The sequence below is a fragment of the Passer montanus genome, unplaced genomic scaffold (assembly GCF_014805655.1).
Source record: "Passer montanus isolate IOZ18808 unplaced genomic scaffold, ASM1480565v1 scaffold33, whole genome shotgun sequence".
NCBI lineage: Eukaryota > Metazoa > Chordata > Aves > Passeriformes > Passeridae > Passer > Passer montanus.
Genome location: NW_024368041.1, coordinates 9,237,902 through 9,257,267, shown reverse-complemented (window position 1 = coordinate 9,257,267; position 19,366 = coordinate 9,237,902). Strand labels below are relative to the sequence as shown.

The window sequence follows — 19,366 nt, the reverse complement described above, 5'->3', positions numbered from 1 at the left end:
AAACCTCATTGATTTTAAATGAGGTTTAAAACCTCATTTGAACTTCTTTGAGTTGTAGCTGTTTGTTTTTCATATATTTGCTTCTGACAGCTGCTGTGAGGATGCACTATGAGCCTGGGCTGCCAGCAGAGTCTGAATATTGGAAAGTAATGGGAGGGCTGATGGTCTCTTCAGTTTCCCTCTGGATTCTTGCAGCCACAGCAGTGTGCCCTAAAGTTTCTTGAATCCGTCAGCCCTGGCCACTAATTCCAGTGTTGTAATTTGGTCTCCTTAACCACATGCCTGGAGCAGGGGAGGTACTTCTGCATGTGAAGGTACCCTGAAAAGTATCTATTGAACTATTGAGGCTCCTCCAAGGATGGTTAAGGCCGAGGGGAAGGCCAGGGCTTCCTTCCAGATCTGTGCAGCGAGGCATTAATGAGAGGCTCTTCTTCCAGTGCCCTCTGCCAGCATGACCCGGCTGATGAGGTCCCGCACTGCCTCTGGCTCCAGTGTCACCTCTTTGGAAGGACAGAGGAGCCGCTCCCACACCGGGGAAGGCACCAGGAGCCGCTCCCACACCGGGGAGGGAACGAGGAGCCGCTCCCACACCGGGGATGGCTCCAGGAACCGCTCCCACACAGACACACGGATCGAGCTGACGCCCAACTCGGCGAGTAACGCTGAACAATCAAGCCCCAAGTCCATGGAAGTGTCCTGTTAGATGGCTGTGGGAGGTTTAAAACTGGTCACAGTGTGAAAAAGTAATGGATGCCCCCTGTGTATCACAAAAAAGCATAACTGGTATTAATCTCTAGCTATTCTGTAGGATGAACTCTGTTCACCAGGGTCTGAGAGGGACCAAAGAAAAGAAGCATCTCATTTGCTCTATCATTATTCTTGTATCTCAGACAGCTGCTGCTATTGTGCCCTCCTTCAGTGGATGCCAAATTCTAAAGGATACTTGCCAAAAGCTGATGTGGTTGTAAACACTTCAGAGTCAAACCAGAATTGCTCAATACCCTCCTTTAAAATCAAAGCTGTTACAGGCCCCTTTATCTCTTCTTCTCTTGAAGTAAACTGGCACAATTTGAGATGAGTTTCAAAGCGGGGGAGAAAAAAATAACTGTTAAGGATGACTTTAAGAAAAGGAAATGAAACAAATGTGTTATGGCCTCATGTTGAAGCTGGAGTTGAATTCATTGTATATAGCTTGACTTCAAATGATAGAGAAGTTAACGTATCGTGCATTTATAGGCCTTCTAATTCATTAGTATTCAAGCCTGTTTTCCTATGTACAATAATATACTACTAAAATAGGCATTTTAATGTGACTTTGAGATGAACTAAATCTTTAAGGTTTTTCATTTCACTTTTTTGAGATTTAGTTCAAGTCTTCCTTTCCTTCCCCCCTCCTAGACCCTAAAACCTGCTTAGCCAAATGAGGACAGGATTTAAATTTGGTAAGCAAGGTAGGATTTCCTGTTTGGGAACTTGGGCCAAAGGGTTTACCAAACTGCAGAAGTTGGTGTAGTTGTAACAAGTAGGGTAGCTGTACATGCCAGCTAAGCAGAAACAGCTTGATATTTCCTTCAGAAAGCTTCTTATCTTTGCAGCTCAAGTTTTTTTGTGTCCAGCACAATTGTCATAAATTTGGAATTCTGTAAGCAAAGACAGATCCAGCTGTTCTTTGTCAGGGGAGATGAATAACTGTGGGATGGGCATGTAATTAGATACTGTACATTCAACTGCCACTAATTACTAGATTTGAAACTGATGAGATTTCACTGGTGCTGAAAAGTGTATTCCATGAAGTGGTGGAGCAGCAACACTGTATCTCTGGAATACAGTGTCTAATGACTTTGTAAATGTCATGATCTGCTGGTTCTGCATCTTTGCATAGCCTCCTTGAGTTGCTTTCTTTGAAGCTAGTGGCTTGATACCTTTCTGCCACTCAGAATGTCACAGATGGGTGTTCTTAAGTTTGTCCTTCCATAGCTAGTGGGACAGGATTTCCACAGCTCCAGTGCATACCTGCTGAATTGCAGTCCTCACACAGACAAAAAGCTCAAATGCTGAGCAGTTAAATAGCAAACTTTAATACTTTGGGATTGCTTGTTCAGAAGAACACCATCTAGGTTACTTTATATTGACTAACTTCAGCTCTTGTGTAGAATATCATAACATTTTGTGGGAAGAACAGACAATTTCCAGAAAGAATAAAGCTATTGTGTAAAGTCTATCAAGAAAAGTTTCTTAATGAAGTATTTGTATTTATTTCAAAACAAATAAATTTGTAACTTTGCAATGTCTGGTGTCATCATATTTTACCAGGAGTACAATAACCTTTCTCAGTCCAAATATATTCTTGTCATCCCTTTGTATCAATGAAGTCTTTCTGATTTTACTCAGATCTGTATTCCCTGATTTTGTGCTCAGAGCTTTCCCTCCTCCAGCCTACTATTCTAAGAAAACACCACACACTTCTTCAGCATTGCTGCTGACTGTTTTAGTACTAAAGGATGTAGAAATCCAGAAAAATACTGAGCCATGATACAGAGTACTATTTGCTGTTTGAACTTTTTTTCCGTTTCACTGGCTAAAGTACTGTCTAGTAAAAAGATCTGGGGTCTGACATCCTCACTGGAGCTGGTGCCACACTCATTGCATCCTTTCTGATCTCTAAATCCATTGATGTGATGAGCTCCCCATGAATATCTGGAGTTATTCAGGCCTCCTGACTGAAATTGCAGATGCCACTTGTATTTTCTAAAGGTGGTTCTTTTTGGAGCTCTTACAAGAATGTAACTTCAGGAAAGTAAAGATTAACCTAGTGACTTACTTAACATACTGGAGTTTTCAGGGACAGGTGCTTTGATGACTGTGCTGGGACTATTTTGGGCTGCTCATTCCTCCTGTAGCTCAAAAAATCCTGTGATAGGAAGATGCAAAAGCAAATATTTGTCATGTCTGAGCCAAGGCTCTACTGGATGTGATGATTCAGCAGTCAGGACTGGACTGATACCAGCAAAGGGTTTGACAGCCAGTGCCAGTGAAAACAGAAGCAACCTGTGCCAGCTCATCTTACAAAAGAAGGGCAAAGTTAGGTTCTTTGCTGAGCTTTTCTGGGAATGGCTAATCATTCCTTCCACAAGGACACCATGGTGTGCCTGTCAAGCCTAGGCAGTTTATTTTGGTTTAATAGGGAGGAATGCATCCAAGCCCTATTGCAGCACAAAGGGATCTGCGAGCACTTCTGAGCTGCAAGGAGTTGCTAGGATCACTACAAATGTCAGCTTTGCAATCAGAAGTGTTCATTTGGCAGAGAACGCTGTGTTCCTGTGCATAAAAGCTGGAGGGCAGCACAGAGGAGTGGTGCCTTACCTTTTACAAGGAGTTATGACTCCTCTTTCCCTGCGGTACTGGTCTCCTGGCATCTTTAGCTTGTGTTGTAATTGAAGAGATGCAAGTGGCTTGCAGATTTATTAGAAATTTTTATAAAAACCCTTCCCAGACCTGCAAAAGCTGACTTAGTGTTGGAGACAAAAATAGCCTGGATAGTGTAGAGTCATTAACCTGGAAAACAGGAGCTGGGGTCTCACTTTTTTCCAAGTGTGAATGGCCACTAGGGAACAAGGAGCTACTGTGGCATAGAGGAAATTCTGACTGAGTAACAAGAGGTGGCCAGAAAATATCCAGTTTGCCCCTCACAGTGCTTTTGGGGCTATAAAGAAAGAAAACAGGGTAGGCTCCCAGGGACCATGAGGCCTCCTGATTGCATTAATGTATCTCAATGCCAAATCTTTGCTGCAGGGGTACTCTTCAAAACCACTAACAGAAAGGATGTCATTGCTGAAATCCAAGTTATTTCCACCTCTGCCTAGGCCTTGACATCTACTGTATAAAAATCTGGCTCAACTTCATGCTATCCTCCCCCCTCCCTGTCCTTGCAGAGGGGGATTGGGAGAGGATGTGCCAATTCCATGTGGTGGCAGCAGGACTTTTGTGCTGAAGGATGCTGCTGCTTTCCTCTTTAAAGGTCTCTATTGACTGAGCAGCTGGAAACTTTAACCTAGATGTGTTTTCGAGGTTTATGATTAATGTCATGTGTTGTGAGTGATGGACTGAGCTGGAGTGAAAACTGTTTACAGCAAAGCTGCTTATTTTTTGTCCCCAGTGCTGGAATCCTCTCCCTGTCTGCTTTTGCATCTTGGGTAGAATATCTACTGCAATCTTCCATGTGCCTGTAATGGGGTCTGCTGCATCCACAATGCAACACACTGAGCAGTGTTGGTTGCAGCTTGGCCCTCCCTCTTCCCACATGCTGTCTGCTTATTTTTTTTCTTTGCACTGTTTTGCACTGTTTTACATTCACATGCACAGAAAGCCTCTCCCTGCCTGTCTATATGAACAGCTGTTTTGATGTGTGGATTTAGCATTTCCACTGAGCCAAATATAGACTTTATGATGGTAGCTGATCACTGCTATGCCTAATGTTTAAATAAGTGACAGAAAGGATGTCAGGGTATTTTAAGAGCTCAACCCTTCCCCCTCAGCCCTTTGTAACAGACAGACACAGCCTCTCACTGTTTCTATCTATTGCTTCATTAAGGGCTCCATTCATTTTATAAACAACACAGCTGCTGACCAGTGTTAGGGGGGAAGAAAAAGGAAAAAAAAGGCTTCTGATTGCAACTGCCAGACAGTTCAATGTCTGTTCTCTGCAGCTCAGCGTGGGGATCATTCGCTTACCCAGCACTCCTATGGGCTGGAGCAGAGTTATTGTTTTGATGTCATTAAAGAGGCAGCCCCACATCCCATAGAGCCTTACCTACTTTGGCACTGGTGCATGTGCATCAAACACTGGATGCAGACATCACTGGGCATGTTCAGAACAGCCCAAGGGCTGGAAAAGGGGATGGCAGGCAGTTTTCCTTCACAAGCAGCTGCACCATAGTGGGCTGTGACCTGCAGCAGAGCTGCAAAAACTATCCCTGGGTGACCTGCCACTCTCTGCAATTGCTTGTGGCTGGAGTGGATTATGGTATTCAGGTCAAGGTCAGTGTGTGGAGGGGGCTGGGGGAGGGCAGGGTTGTTTGCTGGGCAGCAGCACTGGAGAAGGGCTGGGGCAGCTCCAGTCAAAGCCTGCATCAGCCAGGGCATTTGGAAAAGAGCTGGACGTGCCACCAGCCTGGGATTTTCATGCCCTGGCTCTGTGTGTGGACCTGGCATTGGCACATAGCCAATCTGCTTGTAGGATTTGGCAAACCCACCCCAAGCAAAGGTGCTACCCAGCCCCACAGACAGGGGTGAGATGCACACTGTCCCACAAACCTGCTGGGCCTGAGACCCACACAGATCTCTCCAGCTAGGAAATTGTCATTTAGCGAATGACTGCAATATGTTTTCGTTTATTTTTAATGATAATATGACCAAATAAAAAAATCTTAGTTCTTTATCACCAGCTGCAAATGTTAAACATTGATCTGATCCTGTGGAGATTCCCTCTCTGCTGCTCATGTGTGTTTGGGGCAGAGGAGATCCTACAGAAGTAGAGCCTCACAAAGGATCAGCGCTTCATTTGGAAAGTGCAAAGTATTGAGGAGATTATGATATTCCCAGGAAGCCCTTCATGCAGGATTGTGTGCTGGGTAGCTGCCACATGGGTGAGCAGAGGTTGCAGAGGCCAGATGGGACTTCTGGTGCCTGTAGAGACAGCATGGTACCTTTGTTGAAAGCTATTGCCTAGAAAATGCTTAACAGAGCCTCACAAAGGGTCAGCACTTCATTTGGAAAGTGCAAAGTACTGAGGAGATGATGATATTCCCAGAGTAGTGAAAGCAGCCAGGAAGCCCTTCATGCAGGATTGTGTGCTGGGCAGCTGCCACATGGGTGAGCAGAGGTTGCAGAGGCCAGATGGGACTTCTGGTGCCTGTAGAGACAGCAGGGAAATATGGTACCTTTGTTGAAAGCTATTGCCTAGAAAATGCTTAAAAATGTAGAGGACTGCCCTTCATGGGGAAAAAAAAAAAAAGAGAGAAAGAGTAAAAAAAAAAGGCACACTGGAGGAGAAGGTTGGGGAGAATGAGGAGAAGGTGCTTTCTTGCCATAAACAAGCCCACTTGACCAATCTCAGTTAGGAAAAAAAAGGCACACTGGAGGAGAAGGCTGGGGAGAATGAGGAGAAGGTGCTTTCTTGCCATAAACAAGCCCACTTGACCAATCTCAGTCCAGGACAGGAGACCACTCAAAGTGTTTATGTTCCTATAAAGGTAAGTAACATACTTCAGGCTGGAAGGCAAGTTTGATTTGTTGGAAAATACTACAGGTATCTTTTTCTAGAATTAAAAGGTAGAATCCTTACTGGGGTTAGCCCTGGAGGTATCTAAATGAAGGGATACAAAACAATGATTCTTTAATTTAAATGCTTTTCCCCATGTCTTTAATAACCTTGTTTGAACAATTTCAGTGTGTATGACTTTTGCAAACAGGTTGCTCCTGCAACTTCTCAAGAGAACCAATAATGAAGACATGCTTAGGTGGCTTGGGTAATACACTCCACTTTGCTCAAATACTCTAGACCTCTGTTCCAAATCGAATAAGAGTATTGCAGAAAAAAACCCCCAAATGTTGAGCCAGAAACAGACCAGCAAAGAAATACAAGTTGGGAAACAATTGGCTTTACAATCTGCCAAAATATTAAAAATTAAGGAAATGTTCTCAGACTATCCTTTTTTATCACTTTGCAGTACAAGCTCTTTACTTTTATGTGTCCTCCAGTTCTTGATTTGTCACAGATTGCAAATGCCAACTTGGACATTGGCCAGGCAAGAAGATGGGAAAAGGAAATGTCACTCACAGATATATTTCACCTCCATTTGCTTGCCTAAACTTCTAAGCAAGGTGTCAGTCACAGATTCATTAGCCATTTGCCACTTATTTAATAACTTTAAACCACAGCAACAATGTTAAAAAACCTCACCATGATGCTTTACAAACAAGTAATGTGTTATATAGCTGGAGTAACTCAGGCTGCCAAACCAATCTGGTTTTCCCATTAATTTTTCATATATTTCAGTATATGAAGCTTATAGAAATAAGTCTATAATTGGAAACTCTATAAATGGAAAGTCACAATTTGAGAAGGTAAATGTATGGAGATGTGCCTCTACATAGTGAGAACACTGTCTCTATCAGTTTAATAAACTGTTTCACATTTCGTTCAAGAAAACTGGGACAAAAAAAAATCCCAGGGTTTCATTTACAAGATGACACAGTCTTTCTAAATGTTGTGATTTTCCTGGAATATTACACATACACAGCACAACCCTAGTGAACACATCAGAAACATGGCAACTGCACTACACCATGTTTCCAGTTGCATGAACACCAAAATGGTGGTTTAAATTCCAGTCAACACTTCATGGAAATACATTTTAATAAGCTTCATGCCTGCTTTCATACCAGCATGACCAGACCTTCAAAATCCCACCCTTCATCCTTGACGCAGCCTACAGGACCAGCAGGATGCTTGTCATGAGCTGAATGTGTGTCAAACTGTCTTGGCTTAGGTGGATTGCAAAATTGTCACTCTCATTCTTTCTCTAGCCTTTCACTTTGCAGCAGAGGGGTCTGATCCTGATATCTCCTCAATGCTATATTTGTTCTTCCTTGGATGGTGGCATCTCTTTCAGGTCCCAGCAGAGACCTGGGCCCATTGCACAAATGTACAGAGAGCATCAGTTCCTGCTGGAGGAGTTTTCACTCTCAACAGAGGAAATGAACAGTAGGGCCTTGTTCTGGCTCTGAAATCCTGAGGAAAAGTGAAGCAAAGGGCTGGATCCATAAAAGCCTTTGGGGATCTAGATCTTCAATGAATTAAAACAGTAACCACAAAAGTACTTTTGTAAAGCATACATGATTTCCTCAGGCACAGAGGGAGCCAGGGAACTGAATCTAAAGCTGGACTGTTGCCTTAGTCCTAGGGCTAATCTGCTTGTAAACACCCATTGAAACAAAGGATCTCAAATGCACCACAGAGTGCAGATCAAGGTGATTGGCTACAAGTGATGCTTTTCCCCATTCAGACCCCCTGGACAGACAGCCAGTGGCACAAGCAGAGTAGTAGAGCTTACAGTGCTCAGTTTCATACAGATTTGTGACCAATGTCCCCACAAAACTCCTTTACAGCACTGCAATAACCACTATTGCCCATCTGTGATTCCTTCAGCTCTGCCTCCTCCATGGCCACTCGTTTCCAGCTGGCAAATCTGTTGAAAAGCCCTTTGTGCTGCTGCTGGGGTGGTTGGGCCACACTGCAGACGCGTTGGGTGTGTTGGGTGCCGTGGCAGGTGTGCACGGGCTTGGCAGGGACAATGTGGTCAGCCTCTTCCCTGCCCTGCTCTTTGATTCCATGTTTTATTGCAGGAATTGCAATGCTTCTGAGATCTTTACACTTCTGCCTGCTTTGTTTGACATTTCCCATAAAGGCACTGCCTGACAGACAAACAAATGAACAGTATGGCTGCATACACTCAGTTTCCTTAGGAAACCAGGCTGGAGACAGAAACATCTTGGGTGCGTTGGGCAAGATCTGTGGTTTCCAGGCATTCACTTCACTAAAAACTGACACGCACTGGAGCTGCTGGTCATGCATTAGCTCTCAATAGCTTCTTTTATCTCTCAGTGAAAGCCTTGTGTTACAGCCACTGCAGCATTTGATTGCTGTGGTTACAGAATTAACTAATTGCAAAGCAGAGCAAGCCAGTTAAGGGACAGAGATTTTCATACATGATCTGGTCCTGTTTTCTTGCTTCCTTTTGTGTACATGTAAGACAGAGAAAGACTGAAGGTACTTATAAACACAAACTATACATGCACTGCTTTTATGCACCATAGGAATATATATAAAAATATACACATATATATTCATGGACATGTTTCCATAAGGTTTTATAAATAATATTATATACAATATTTATATAGATGACTGCAAGTGATATTTTATAGGTGTGTATACATCTACATATAAATGTATATATGTGTATTTATTTTTATTGTTTATTTATTATTTAATTATTTTTATGTGTATACACACATGTATATATATGGCATATTAAGATGGGCAATATTAGAACACAGGGTTCCAAGTCATATTTGGGAACCTGGTTAAGAAAATGGTCCTGGTAAGTCTTCCCTATAACTTTTTAATACAAACCATTTTCCCTTTTGGAAAACATTGTCAAATTCTTGGCCATGGCCTCTTTTTTGTATGTTCACATCAAACTTTTTTTAACAAAAGGATGGAGTTTGCAATGTAACATTCTCATTCTTGCAAGTGCTGAGGTCATGTTTGGCTGGAGGCAAATAGGTCAGGTATGAATTCTGCTGTCACATCATCCAGGCCAAGGCAGTCATGATGCTGAATCTTGCAAAACGTGGTGGCCTCAGGTTCCTTATCACCAGAGAAACAAAGAGAGGCTTTGCACCTGCATACGAAAATGTGGGCAAGGATCACCCTTCCTTTCTGCCATGAGAGATTTCATGAAAGTTTCAAAAAAGAAATAAAACTTTAAATTCAGGAATGGTCTGCGTCTATCAAGAATCTATGGGCCAAATCCTTGTATACATATTAGGATACTATTGGTGTTAACAGCTTTTGAAGATATACAGCATTTTTCCTAATTGTTTTTATATAAGCATGGTATTATTTTCAGGCCATTCACATGAACTTTTAATTCATCATCACCAGAAAAATTTATGTCTCCAGAAACTAATCAAGCTTCTGCTGGATTATCAAGATGAAGACAGAAACTTTGTCAGCTGAAGGTAAAGCGAAATAACTGCATTACCACAAGTTCAGCCCTGTACTGGTCAGATCTCCAGATCATGTGTCACTCAGCAGTTCTACTGTGCCACCAGGGATTTTTGAAGTGGGTACTACAGTTCTCTTGTTCATGCAGAAACACAATTCTGCTCTCCCAACTGAAGTAACAGCAAATGTGCCATAGGACATGGCTGCTGTACTAAAAATTTATTGGAGAAAAAACTGGCTACAACATCCTTCAGTGATGATAAATTTCTTACCTGGAAAGGTAATGACAGGGTTGGGGTTTTTTTTTCTTTAGGTGGTATTTGCATGTGAAACCACTTCTGTAGAAAATGTTTACATTGGTGTTTACTCTAAGCATTAGCCCAGCTGGAATGAATGCACCAGAAACTATGTCAAGCTTTGCCTCTCCTTCTGCATCCACACATTCTCAGAGCTGATGTGAAGCCTAACACCTGTCTTCTCATTTAATACATCTCCTTTCCTCCACCCCAGTCATGCAAAACAAAGATTTGTGTTACTGGCAAGGTGGCAGTGGGAAGAGGCACCTGTGTGCTGGTAACACTGTGGGGAGCACGAGATGGTGGTGGTCCACAAGCACAGGGGACACAATTTCTATTTCCATCAGAATAAATGGATGCAAGAGGTCTTGTCCTTCATTTCTTATCTGGCTCTGTACATTTCATCTGCAGAGATATCCTAGGAGCAATATATCATCTGTGTGGATACTGAAAACATGAGCTCTGGGGTGGCTGTTTTGGATTCAGTCAGGCTATTCAAACTCAGAGAATGCAGAGAACTATGAAAATGTTCTTGGCACAAGATATTTCAAGAGTTTGAGGTGAGTCCAAGGAGAGCAGGACACAGAAGTTCTTGGACCCAGCCTATTAGAGTGAGAGACAGAAACATCACACAGAGATTTCAGGAGAAACATTCTTCCCCGTAGCCTTTTCCCATGAAATTCACCATGCAGTAGAATCTGACTCCGAATAACAGAGGGGTGATTCTAGGACTGATCTCAGTGTGACAGATGTTAGACTTAGCTGCAAGACCATCAAATCCTGGTGTCTAATGTTGAATATAAAACATATATGTCAGTTTTCCAGCTTAGATAATAACATTCAATGACAAAGAACTGACAATAAGGATGTCTGAATTTCATGTCTAAGCTAATGACAGCCATACTTTTGCTGTCATACTAGTGTACTGTTCTTTCCTATGGGCAATTAAACTGCTGGCTTAGTAAATGACAGTGCCAACAGAACTGTCATTTAAGTCCCAGCATCAGTGCATAAAGGAATTTCTGGCTGCTGTTAATGGATGAAGATCTATTAGAGTTTAAAATCTTGTTTGTTCAAGGCCTCTTCAAAAACAGTGTGACAAAACAGAGATTTAACATTGATGCCTTAGGTTTTTGCTTTCATATATTACAGATTCTGTACTGCATTAGTTTATAACTCTGAACTTCATGTAAAGTACTAGCAAGTTATCTTCACAGCTTAGACAAAACAATCCTTTTACAGCCCAAGAACCAAGGACACCACTGCAGCTTCAGGCCCAAAAAGTATAAACAACATCAAATTGAGGAGAGCAAACTTAGAGAATGGGACTTCATAACCTGAAGCTGTAATTGGACAATTAACCCAATATGTAAATGGACCCAAAACTTATGAAAATGTGAAAACTCATGACCAGTCATCCCATCTTGGGTGTAGCCTTGGCTGGGCTCTTGTACTGCTCAGGGTGTATCCTTTGAAGGCCTTTTTAATAAATATCTACTTTATTCCTTTAACACTGTCTAACCTCTCTTCTAGATAGCTTCTCAAGCCATCAACATCCTAACTCAGTAAAAAAACAAATTGCACATTGGCAATGGATGAAGATTCTCCTTTTATTTTAAAACCTCTGTAAAATCAGAGCAAAGGGTCAATTCCAGCATTCAGCCAATTTAATTAGCGATTTCAGAGTAATCATAGTAATGAGCCAAGTCAGCAAAGATGTCATTGGGGTTCCTGCAGTTCAGGTTGCAAAAACAAGCATTGATCCACATAATTTTCCAGGAAAACTCAGTTCCATCTGGGCACTGAAACCTCACTTCAATAGTCTTGGACTTGTAGGGTGTGCAGCACCTGTTGTCTGTGCAGACGCCGCAGTATTTGGGCCTGTATGGACTTTTGCTCACACATCCAGAGATGGTGTAGTTCATGGGTTCATTCGCCCTGTAGACAGCCAAGCACTTCTTCCCAGGCTAAATCAGAGAAGAAAATAAAAACAAAGAGGTTCATATTCAGTGCTGATATGTGTAGGACATAAAACCCACCTTGCTCTTTACGACTACCTGGAAGGAAGCTGAGGCAAGGAAGGGGACTCAGCCTCTTCTACCAGGTAAACAGTGTTAGGACAAAGAGAAATGGCCTCAAATTGTGCCATGAGGGCTTCAGGCTGGATATCAGGAAAAATTTCTTCACTGAAAGACTGATAAAGCATTTGAAAAAGCTGCCCAGGGAAGTGATGGAGTCACCATCTCTGAAAGTATTCAAAAAACAAATAAACGTGGCACTTTGCAGAGTGGTTTATCAAGCATGGTGGTATTCAGTCAAAGGCTGGGCTTACTGATCTTGGACATCCTTTCCAACTTCTGTTATTCTACTCTGTGATTCCTATGTTTAAAGGGATTTGTAGATTAGGAAGACTTTTACAGCCCTGACCTAGGTGGTATGAAAGATTTACATGTTTAGACACAGGAACCCAAAAGCTGCACGTAGGATACTTGCACAATAGAGTTCATAGCCATGACCAGGCATGCAGCACTGCTTTTCTGCCAGCTGAGTACAGGGCTGTCCAAGCCAGCATCAAGCACAGCAGGCTTGCCTTGGCTTTCTTTACAAGGACCTTTTGGCTGGAGCTGAAACTCTCAGGGAAAGGTTTTCATACCAACACAGGCAGGACATATTTTGGAACTCTGTGCAGCACAGTAAGTCCATGTACAAGTGCAGCCTCATGAGGCCTGAATGCTGCCAAACAAAGGCTGGCTCAGTGTCCATGCAGCTCGAGGGGTGCACAAAGAAGCAGTCCCCACCTTGATGTGCTGGGTTATATCCACCTCACAGGGCCTCATGTTGCACAGGCGGCTTTCCTTCAGGAGCCGGCACTGGTCGTTGTCATTGGAAATCCTGGTGGAGATGCCCAGCCCACAGGTCTTTGAGCAGGGACTCCAGGGTGAGGTGTGCACAATGCAGTTCTTCTGCCAGGCTTCATCCTCTCCCTCGTATGCTGCGGACACAGATTAAACCCACATTATTCAGCCTGGGCAGCTTTACATATTAAACACCCTCTCCCCAGCTCATTGCACATTCAGGCCACTAACCCAAATAACTAAACCACAGCGAAGTGGCTCAGCATTCCTGTGAACTCCCTCATCCCACCCCCTTTGTGCTGACCTACTTGTGTCAGACTCTCCATCGCTGCGAGCTCGGGGCCAGGGCTCATTCCTTTATTCCCCTTCACAGCCTCACACAAGGGGGTCCTTGTCTGGGACCCCCAGGTGCTGCCACAATATAAACAATTACAGAAGCCTGAGCCAGCGGGTGGAGAAAGGGGATGAGATCTGATCTCACCATGAAGGTTTATTTCTGAGCCCATTCAATTGGTTCCCCATAGCAGAAAGTGGTCAACAGTCTCTGCTGGATGGCAGAGGGCTTGGGAAGCAGCCACAGCCTTTCACTGGGAGGAAGAACAGCTTCAATAGCTCTCAGAGAGCTCAGCAGCCATTTCAAGAAAGGGTGGGCTCTGTTTTGAAAATAGCCAACAACCCAGTTAGGGTTCTGTCCCAGCCTCACCCACTGCTTTACAGCTCACAGGACAGTCACAGGCAAAAGTCTGATAGAAACTGCTGTGTTGAGCTTGCTTGCTGTTATATTTATTATTATATTAATTATTATATTAAATGTAATAAATCCTACTCTGATTTCTATAAGACTTCTCCTTACAGGAGAAAAGTCAGGAAAGCAAAGCTATGTTTTGCCCAGTTTGGGACACAGGCCATAGGGACATAAGGCCAGTTTCAGTAGTAGATATTCTGAATTTGGACCCACCCCATATTTCAGAGCTCTTGGGGACAGAGAAGCGAGGGCTAAACCCTGGTGGTTTTAACTCACAAATGAAGACCAATGCTTTTTTTTTTGTGCAACAAAAGACTAAGGTTTGGGAAGGTCTTCCCACCAAGGAGTCAAAATCTTTGTTTACAACAATCCTATCTCTCCTTGAGCTTTTGTGAGATGGTCTAAAACAGGAGCTAATGTGGCTAATGTCACTACAGTGTGTCACAGGTCATTTTGACAATAAATTTAAGACATATGGCAAGTTGAATCCATCTTAAGCATTTGGGACCATGTTTGAGGCAAATGATACCAGCTCTGTGCAGTGGGTTATGTGATCATTACTATAAATGTGAGTGTGAGGACAGAATGTTTAATGATGGCATCAGTTCAGAACTGATGAAGTTGTAATACCATGAAAATTGCTTAGCCCAACTCACAGTGAAATTTCCACACAATAACTGCCATCAAGGTGTTGTGTAAGTTTGAGACTCCTAAGTCCTATGCTAATATACAGGGGCTTTAAAATTGCACTACAATAGCAATATAACCTGGACGGAAAGCCTTGGTCCCAAATTAAACTGAGTCAATTCTCTTTCCAGAGGGCTCAGACTGAGGGGGAAAAAAATTAAAATGAAGAATTAAAAAGGACTTTTGAAATCTTCAGAGTTCCAGCAGACATGCCCTTCAAAGGGGGCTTTGGAACACAGAATTCCAGAATGGTTGTACAAGAATGTTTGATGAATATCATACTCACGGAATCGTGAAATGGTTTGTGCTGGAAAGGACCTTAAAGATCATCTCAGTGAACTCCCCTGCCATGGCCAGGGGTAGCACCCAACTAGAGCAATAGATAAATTAGGTTGTTTAGGGCCCCATCCAGCAGGGCCTTGAACACCACCAGGGATGGGGCATCCAAATCCATATTGCTACTAACGAGTTCCACTGGTGTTTGCCTGTCCTGTCCTTCAGAACGTGCTGTGTGGGAGGCTCTGTCTCCCTCACAAAGGTTAGACACCTGCCAGGTCTGGCAGTACAAACTGGTACTTTGCTTGTAGACTCTGCCAGATGGAAAGGAGCGATCTGCCTTGGCAAAGGAGAGATCTGCCTCATTCCCACCGTACCTGCAGAGGAGATGTGGCGCGGAGATGTCTTCCTGATTTTCCTGGAGTCATCACAAACCCACTGCTCGCAGCACTTCCCTGCCATCTTAATCAGCTTTGGGTTTGGGCACCAGACAAGTGGAGGACGTGAGTTTGTGCACATGGGCACACAGCCCACAGCCCCATTAATGCACGTGCAGTTGTATTTGCAGTTGGGCTGAAATGTCTCCCCGTTCTTGTACCTGACTCCATTGAGGACACATCCTACACCAACAATCTCTGAAAAGAAAGAAAAAGAGAGAAAAACACACAGAGCACCATTAAAAGAATGCTGGCACCAAACAGCTCCGATGTGTTCCTTTACCAAGCTGATCCCTGGGCTGGCAGTGCTGTGGAGCCACGTGTTCAGCCTGATGCTGCACCATGTGTAGTCACACCATCTAGGAAATTGTTTCCATTCTAAATCATAGCAAAAAAAGAGAACCTTTTAATGCTTCAATGAAAAAATAAGTTAGAAAATAAAACAAGTTTTATCCACAAATTTTTACTTTAAAAAACCAAAATAATTTCATAGCATGGTGGTAGGAATTACTCACAGGGGGAGAAATCAAAGTAATTAAAAACAATATTTAGCGCAATTTGAGGCTTTCAGAGACATATGAGAGGACTTCATGGAACTGCACATATGACATAGCTGTTTACAATACCTGTGTATATGTGAAGAAAAAGGGAAGGACAAACAAGGGTGCAAGTAAATGGCACTGGATTCCTATATTTCGGAAACTGGATTTTACCCAGTTTATCACAGAGCAGTTTTCTTGGAAAATGAAGTACACATTATAACGTCATGAAAATAAATATTTGATGTATGATTTTTTTTATATATAAAATCACTTTAAAAAGTCAAGCTTTGTGATTGTTCATTAGCAGGAATTACAGAGCAGCATTTTTGTTTTTGTTTATTTCAAATTATAGACAGTTATTTGGAAGCAGTGGCTCTCAATGGAAAATTCAAACTTTAGTCTCTTGTTTAGTCACATGGAGGCACTGCTCACGCACTGGTTGGGTTGCTTCTGTTTTGCGTCTGGCCAGAAATGAAGCTGCTTCAAGAAAACACAAATTGAAATGCTGGATTAAAAATCTGCAAAGGCTTCCTATTTTTAGAATGAGCTGAATGAAAACATCAAGCACAAATCCCTTCTTCTGCACAAAAAATGAGAGCTATTGGAATTTCAAGTACAGATCTAGATATCCAGTTCACACTCAGCTCCAATTTTTGTAATGCTTAAGCCTTTATACTGAAAAGGAAATCGCTCAGTGCTGGAGCTGAGCCTGAGAATTCAGAGAGACTTCTAGGTGTGCGCACAGATGATGACAGTTCAAAAAATGCTGTGTCTCCTGGTGTTTCCTCCTGGGTTATGCTAATTTAGTGTCCTGCAGGTCTCATAAACCAAGAGGTTCACCATGATGAGAACATCCCCAAACACAGACAAAGGGGCTGTTGAATGCCTTCATGAAGAACTTCACTGAGTCTGCACAAAAACAAAGCAATTTGGAGGCATGTCCCTATTCTCAGTCCCACATGCACAACACCTGCCTCACCCCCTGGGCCTGTGCTCAGCACCTGCTGCCTCTGCTCTGCTGCAGGGAAAAGCCAACAACAAAAGGAGAGCTGCAGTGACTCCCAGCAGGTTCCTATTTGATGTCTGTGTGGTTAAATTCTGGGGCACACTTCAGCACGGCAGTCCAGATACAGCCTGAATTTCCCCCAGTTTGATCCCACTCCCTTTCCCAACACATATTCCTGACTCTTTCAGGGTCTTTAGTTTCCATAAATGATATTGTTTCTGTAGCCTTTCATGCCCTGGATTCTCTAGATCTAGCCAAAAGCATCCATATGCAAAGCTAATTCCTCACAGCAGTTAGTCCCCAACACCCAGCACAGGATCCCCACTCCCAGGAACTGTCAGTCACCAGGTCAGGACAGAAGCTGGAGGGCTCAGAGCAGGGTGATGCAGCCTCTGGGTACAAAAAGAACACATCAGCAGACCCTGTCCTGTACCTCTGCCTGGGTGCTGAAAACAAAGGAAAGGCCACAGGTTTCTCAGGCAGTCAGAGACAGTCTGCCTCACATCCTAACCATGGGAACACCTTCCTCTTGCTCCCTTCAGCTGTGCACACTGTAATGCACCATAAATGTCACATAACCATAAGTGTCACATGTTGCCATGATGGTAGGGAAGTGAAAGCACAGACTGGGAATCCCTCCAGAGCTCACTGGAGAAGCTGGGATCAGTCTTCCTTCAGCACAGTGCTGCTGCCACAGGCGCACCGAGCGCCTGTGATGTGTGGGAGGACTGCAAAGACCAAAAGATATCCAACTAAGAAAACAACCATTTAAATAAATAAACAAATGCAAAGCAACATGAGGGCCTTTAAAGAGCCCTAGGAAGCCTGATAGCTTTGAGACAACATCCAGCCTGTTTTCCTCTCCCAGCACAGGGCCAGCTGTAACGATGTCATTCTTGACAATGTTTGTCTAACCTGCTCTTGCAGACCTCTCATGAATGTTCTACACACACTTCAGACAATACATTTAAATGATCTCATATCCTCCTTTCTTAACCTTAATCTTTTCTAATCTTGAAAATCACTGTTTCAGCTTACAGCTCCTAGCACGTAACTTCTCTTGTTGTTATTTTGCTTGTATCCTTTGCATGCTTGCTTTCTTTTCTTTTTTTATTTTTTTTTATTTTGTGCCTGAGCCAGTGCAAAGCCAAGGTCATTTCTTACTAGACTTCCCACTCTTCTCCTGAGGAAGAGCAATGCCTAGTATCACTTCTGTGAGAATCTGCCAGTTTACCCTGAACTTCTTAACTCTTCAAACCTGTCCCTTGTGTAACCTCTGCTCATATTCTAAGTTTATTGAAGCCCACACTTTGTGAGCTTTTTCCTCTTTTGTGATTAGTTTTTCCATCAGTCCATCTCACACTCAGCTCTCCTCCAGATTTCCTTTCACCTTTACATTTTCTCTTAATTAATTTGTTTTTATGTTCCAGTCCAGAAGCCCCTTGATTTGAATGGCTTTTTTCCTGTTTATGAACCTAAAGCCATGACTATATGTTCTAATAACTTACTAAATGCAACCTTTCTGATCAGCAATGTGTGTGGTTGTGCTGATGATACTTTCACTTTAAATCATTCCCAGAGTAATAATTTTCAATAATTTCTGATTTTATGAGAGGATCAGAGTCCCCTCATGTTCTGGAACTTAGAACAAGTGAATATACTCTTAATACACAAAACACCACCCAATTTCTTTTTGCGCTTTTTCTTGAAAAGCATTCCAGTGTCACAGAACCAAGAGTTTGCTGTCAGAGGCAGGAAGAAATCCTTCTGCCTCATAACAGCTAATGTGACTGTAACCATTGTAAAATTAAGGCTTAAGCCTCAATTTGTAGCTGACAAGCTCTGATAGGAGATAATTCATTCCTGACCATCTTGACAGGGTATTCTACAGTGCTATCCTTCTAAGGTATCTGCTATAGGGAATTAGCCAAAAGTGTCCCCTTAATGTCGTGGTTTTCATGTAGGGGCCCATATTGCCTATCCTTCCTTCATTCCCAACCTACTACAGCACCTCCTCCTGTTACAGGGACTACAGAATAATCTATTTACACATATGAAGGCTTTCAGATGCTGGTTGGTCTTTGCTCTTGGCTGCAGCCAAATCAAATGGCAGGAATTCAGATGTCATTTCTCATCCAGACAACTGCCCTGAGAACAAAGACAGCGACAAGGGAATGGAAGATGATGCACAGAGGAGCTGATAAGTGTGAAGCCAGGTATCTAAAACGAGATAAATCTCAACCCCTGCTCAGCCTGACGGGAGCTGCCAGCGTATATCTAAGTCAAAAATATATGTACATCACTTACGTGCACATACTCCTATTTCGTACCTAGGTCTGTCTCCACTGTAGTCACAGTACAAGCCCCTGTGGAAGTCACAGGTGTCAGCCTCTGTGCAGCTCTCCCCTCGCTGCCTGGCACACGTCTTGCAGCAGTCACAGCCGTCCGTGACCAGGCTGACGCCGAGCGCGCACCGCGGAGGGGACTTGGGGCACTCGCAGGGCCACCTGCAGTACTGAGTCCGTGTGTAGGTCTCTGTCGTGGCTGGGACACTGCTGGTCATAGTGAGGGAGGTCTGGCCAGTGGCCTGCAAACAAAGAAACACAGCTTGCAGAGCGTTACAGAGAAACGGGGGGTGCAAACCCTGCGCTGCTTAGTGCTCAGTGAAAATCCCCTCTGGTCTCATGAGTAAAAAAACTTCAAGAAACCAAGCCTGCAAGTCAATTCAA

At 43.2% G+C, this 19,366-nt stretch overlaps 2 protein-coding genes across 5 annotated transcripts in view; one reads left to right on the top strand and one right to left on the bottom strand.

The window, feature by feature from the left end:
• NDRG1 (N-myc downstream regulated 1) overlaps positions 1–2,287 on the top strand; it is a 40,097-nt gene extending 37,810 nt beyond the window's left edge. For both annotated transcript variants that reach the window (XM_039715418.1, XM_039715417.1), the window contains one exon: positions 438–2,287. In XM_039715418.1, coding sequence (XP_039571352.1) covers positions 438–703 — 266 coding nt within the window. In that variant the 3' untranslated portion in view covers positions 704–2,287. The remainder of the gene's footprint in view (positions 1–437) is intronic.
• A 9,394-nt stretch (positions 2,288–11,681) lies between these two features.
• The window catches only part of CCN4 (cellular communication network factor 4), a 34,031-nt gene continuing 26,346 nt past the window's right edge, over positions 11,682–19,366 (bottom strand). For 2 of the 3 annotated variants that reach the window (XM_039715527.1, XM_039715526.1), the window contains exons 2-5: positions 18,945–19,224; positions 15,030–15,287; positions 12,888–13,081; positions 11,682–12,056 (exon numbers count right to left, since the gene is read on the bottom strand). In XM_039715527.1, the coding sequence (XP_039571461.1) occupies positions 11,757–12,056; positions 12,888–13,081; positions 15,030–15,287; positions 18,945–19,200 (1,008 nt within the window). In that variant the 5' untranslated portion in view covers positions 19,201–19,224 and the 3' untranslated portion in view covers positions 11,682–11,756. The remainder of the gene's footprint in view (positions 12,057–12,887; positions 13,082–15,029; positions 15,288–18,944; positions 19,225–19,366) is intronic. The other variant, XM_039715524.1, reaches the window with a different exon arrangement.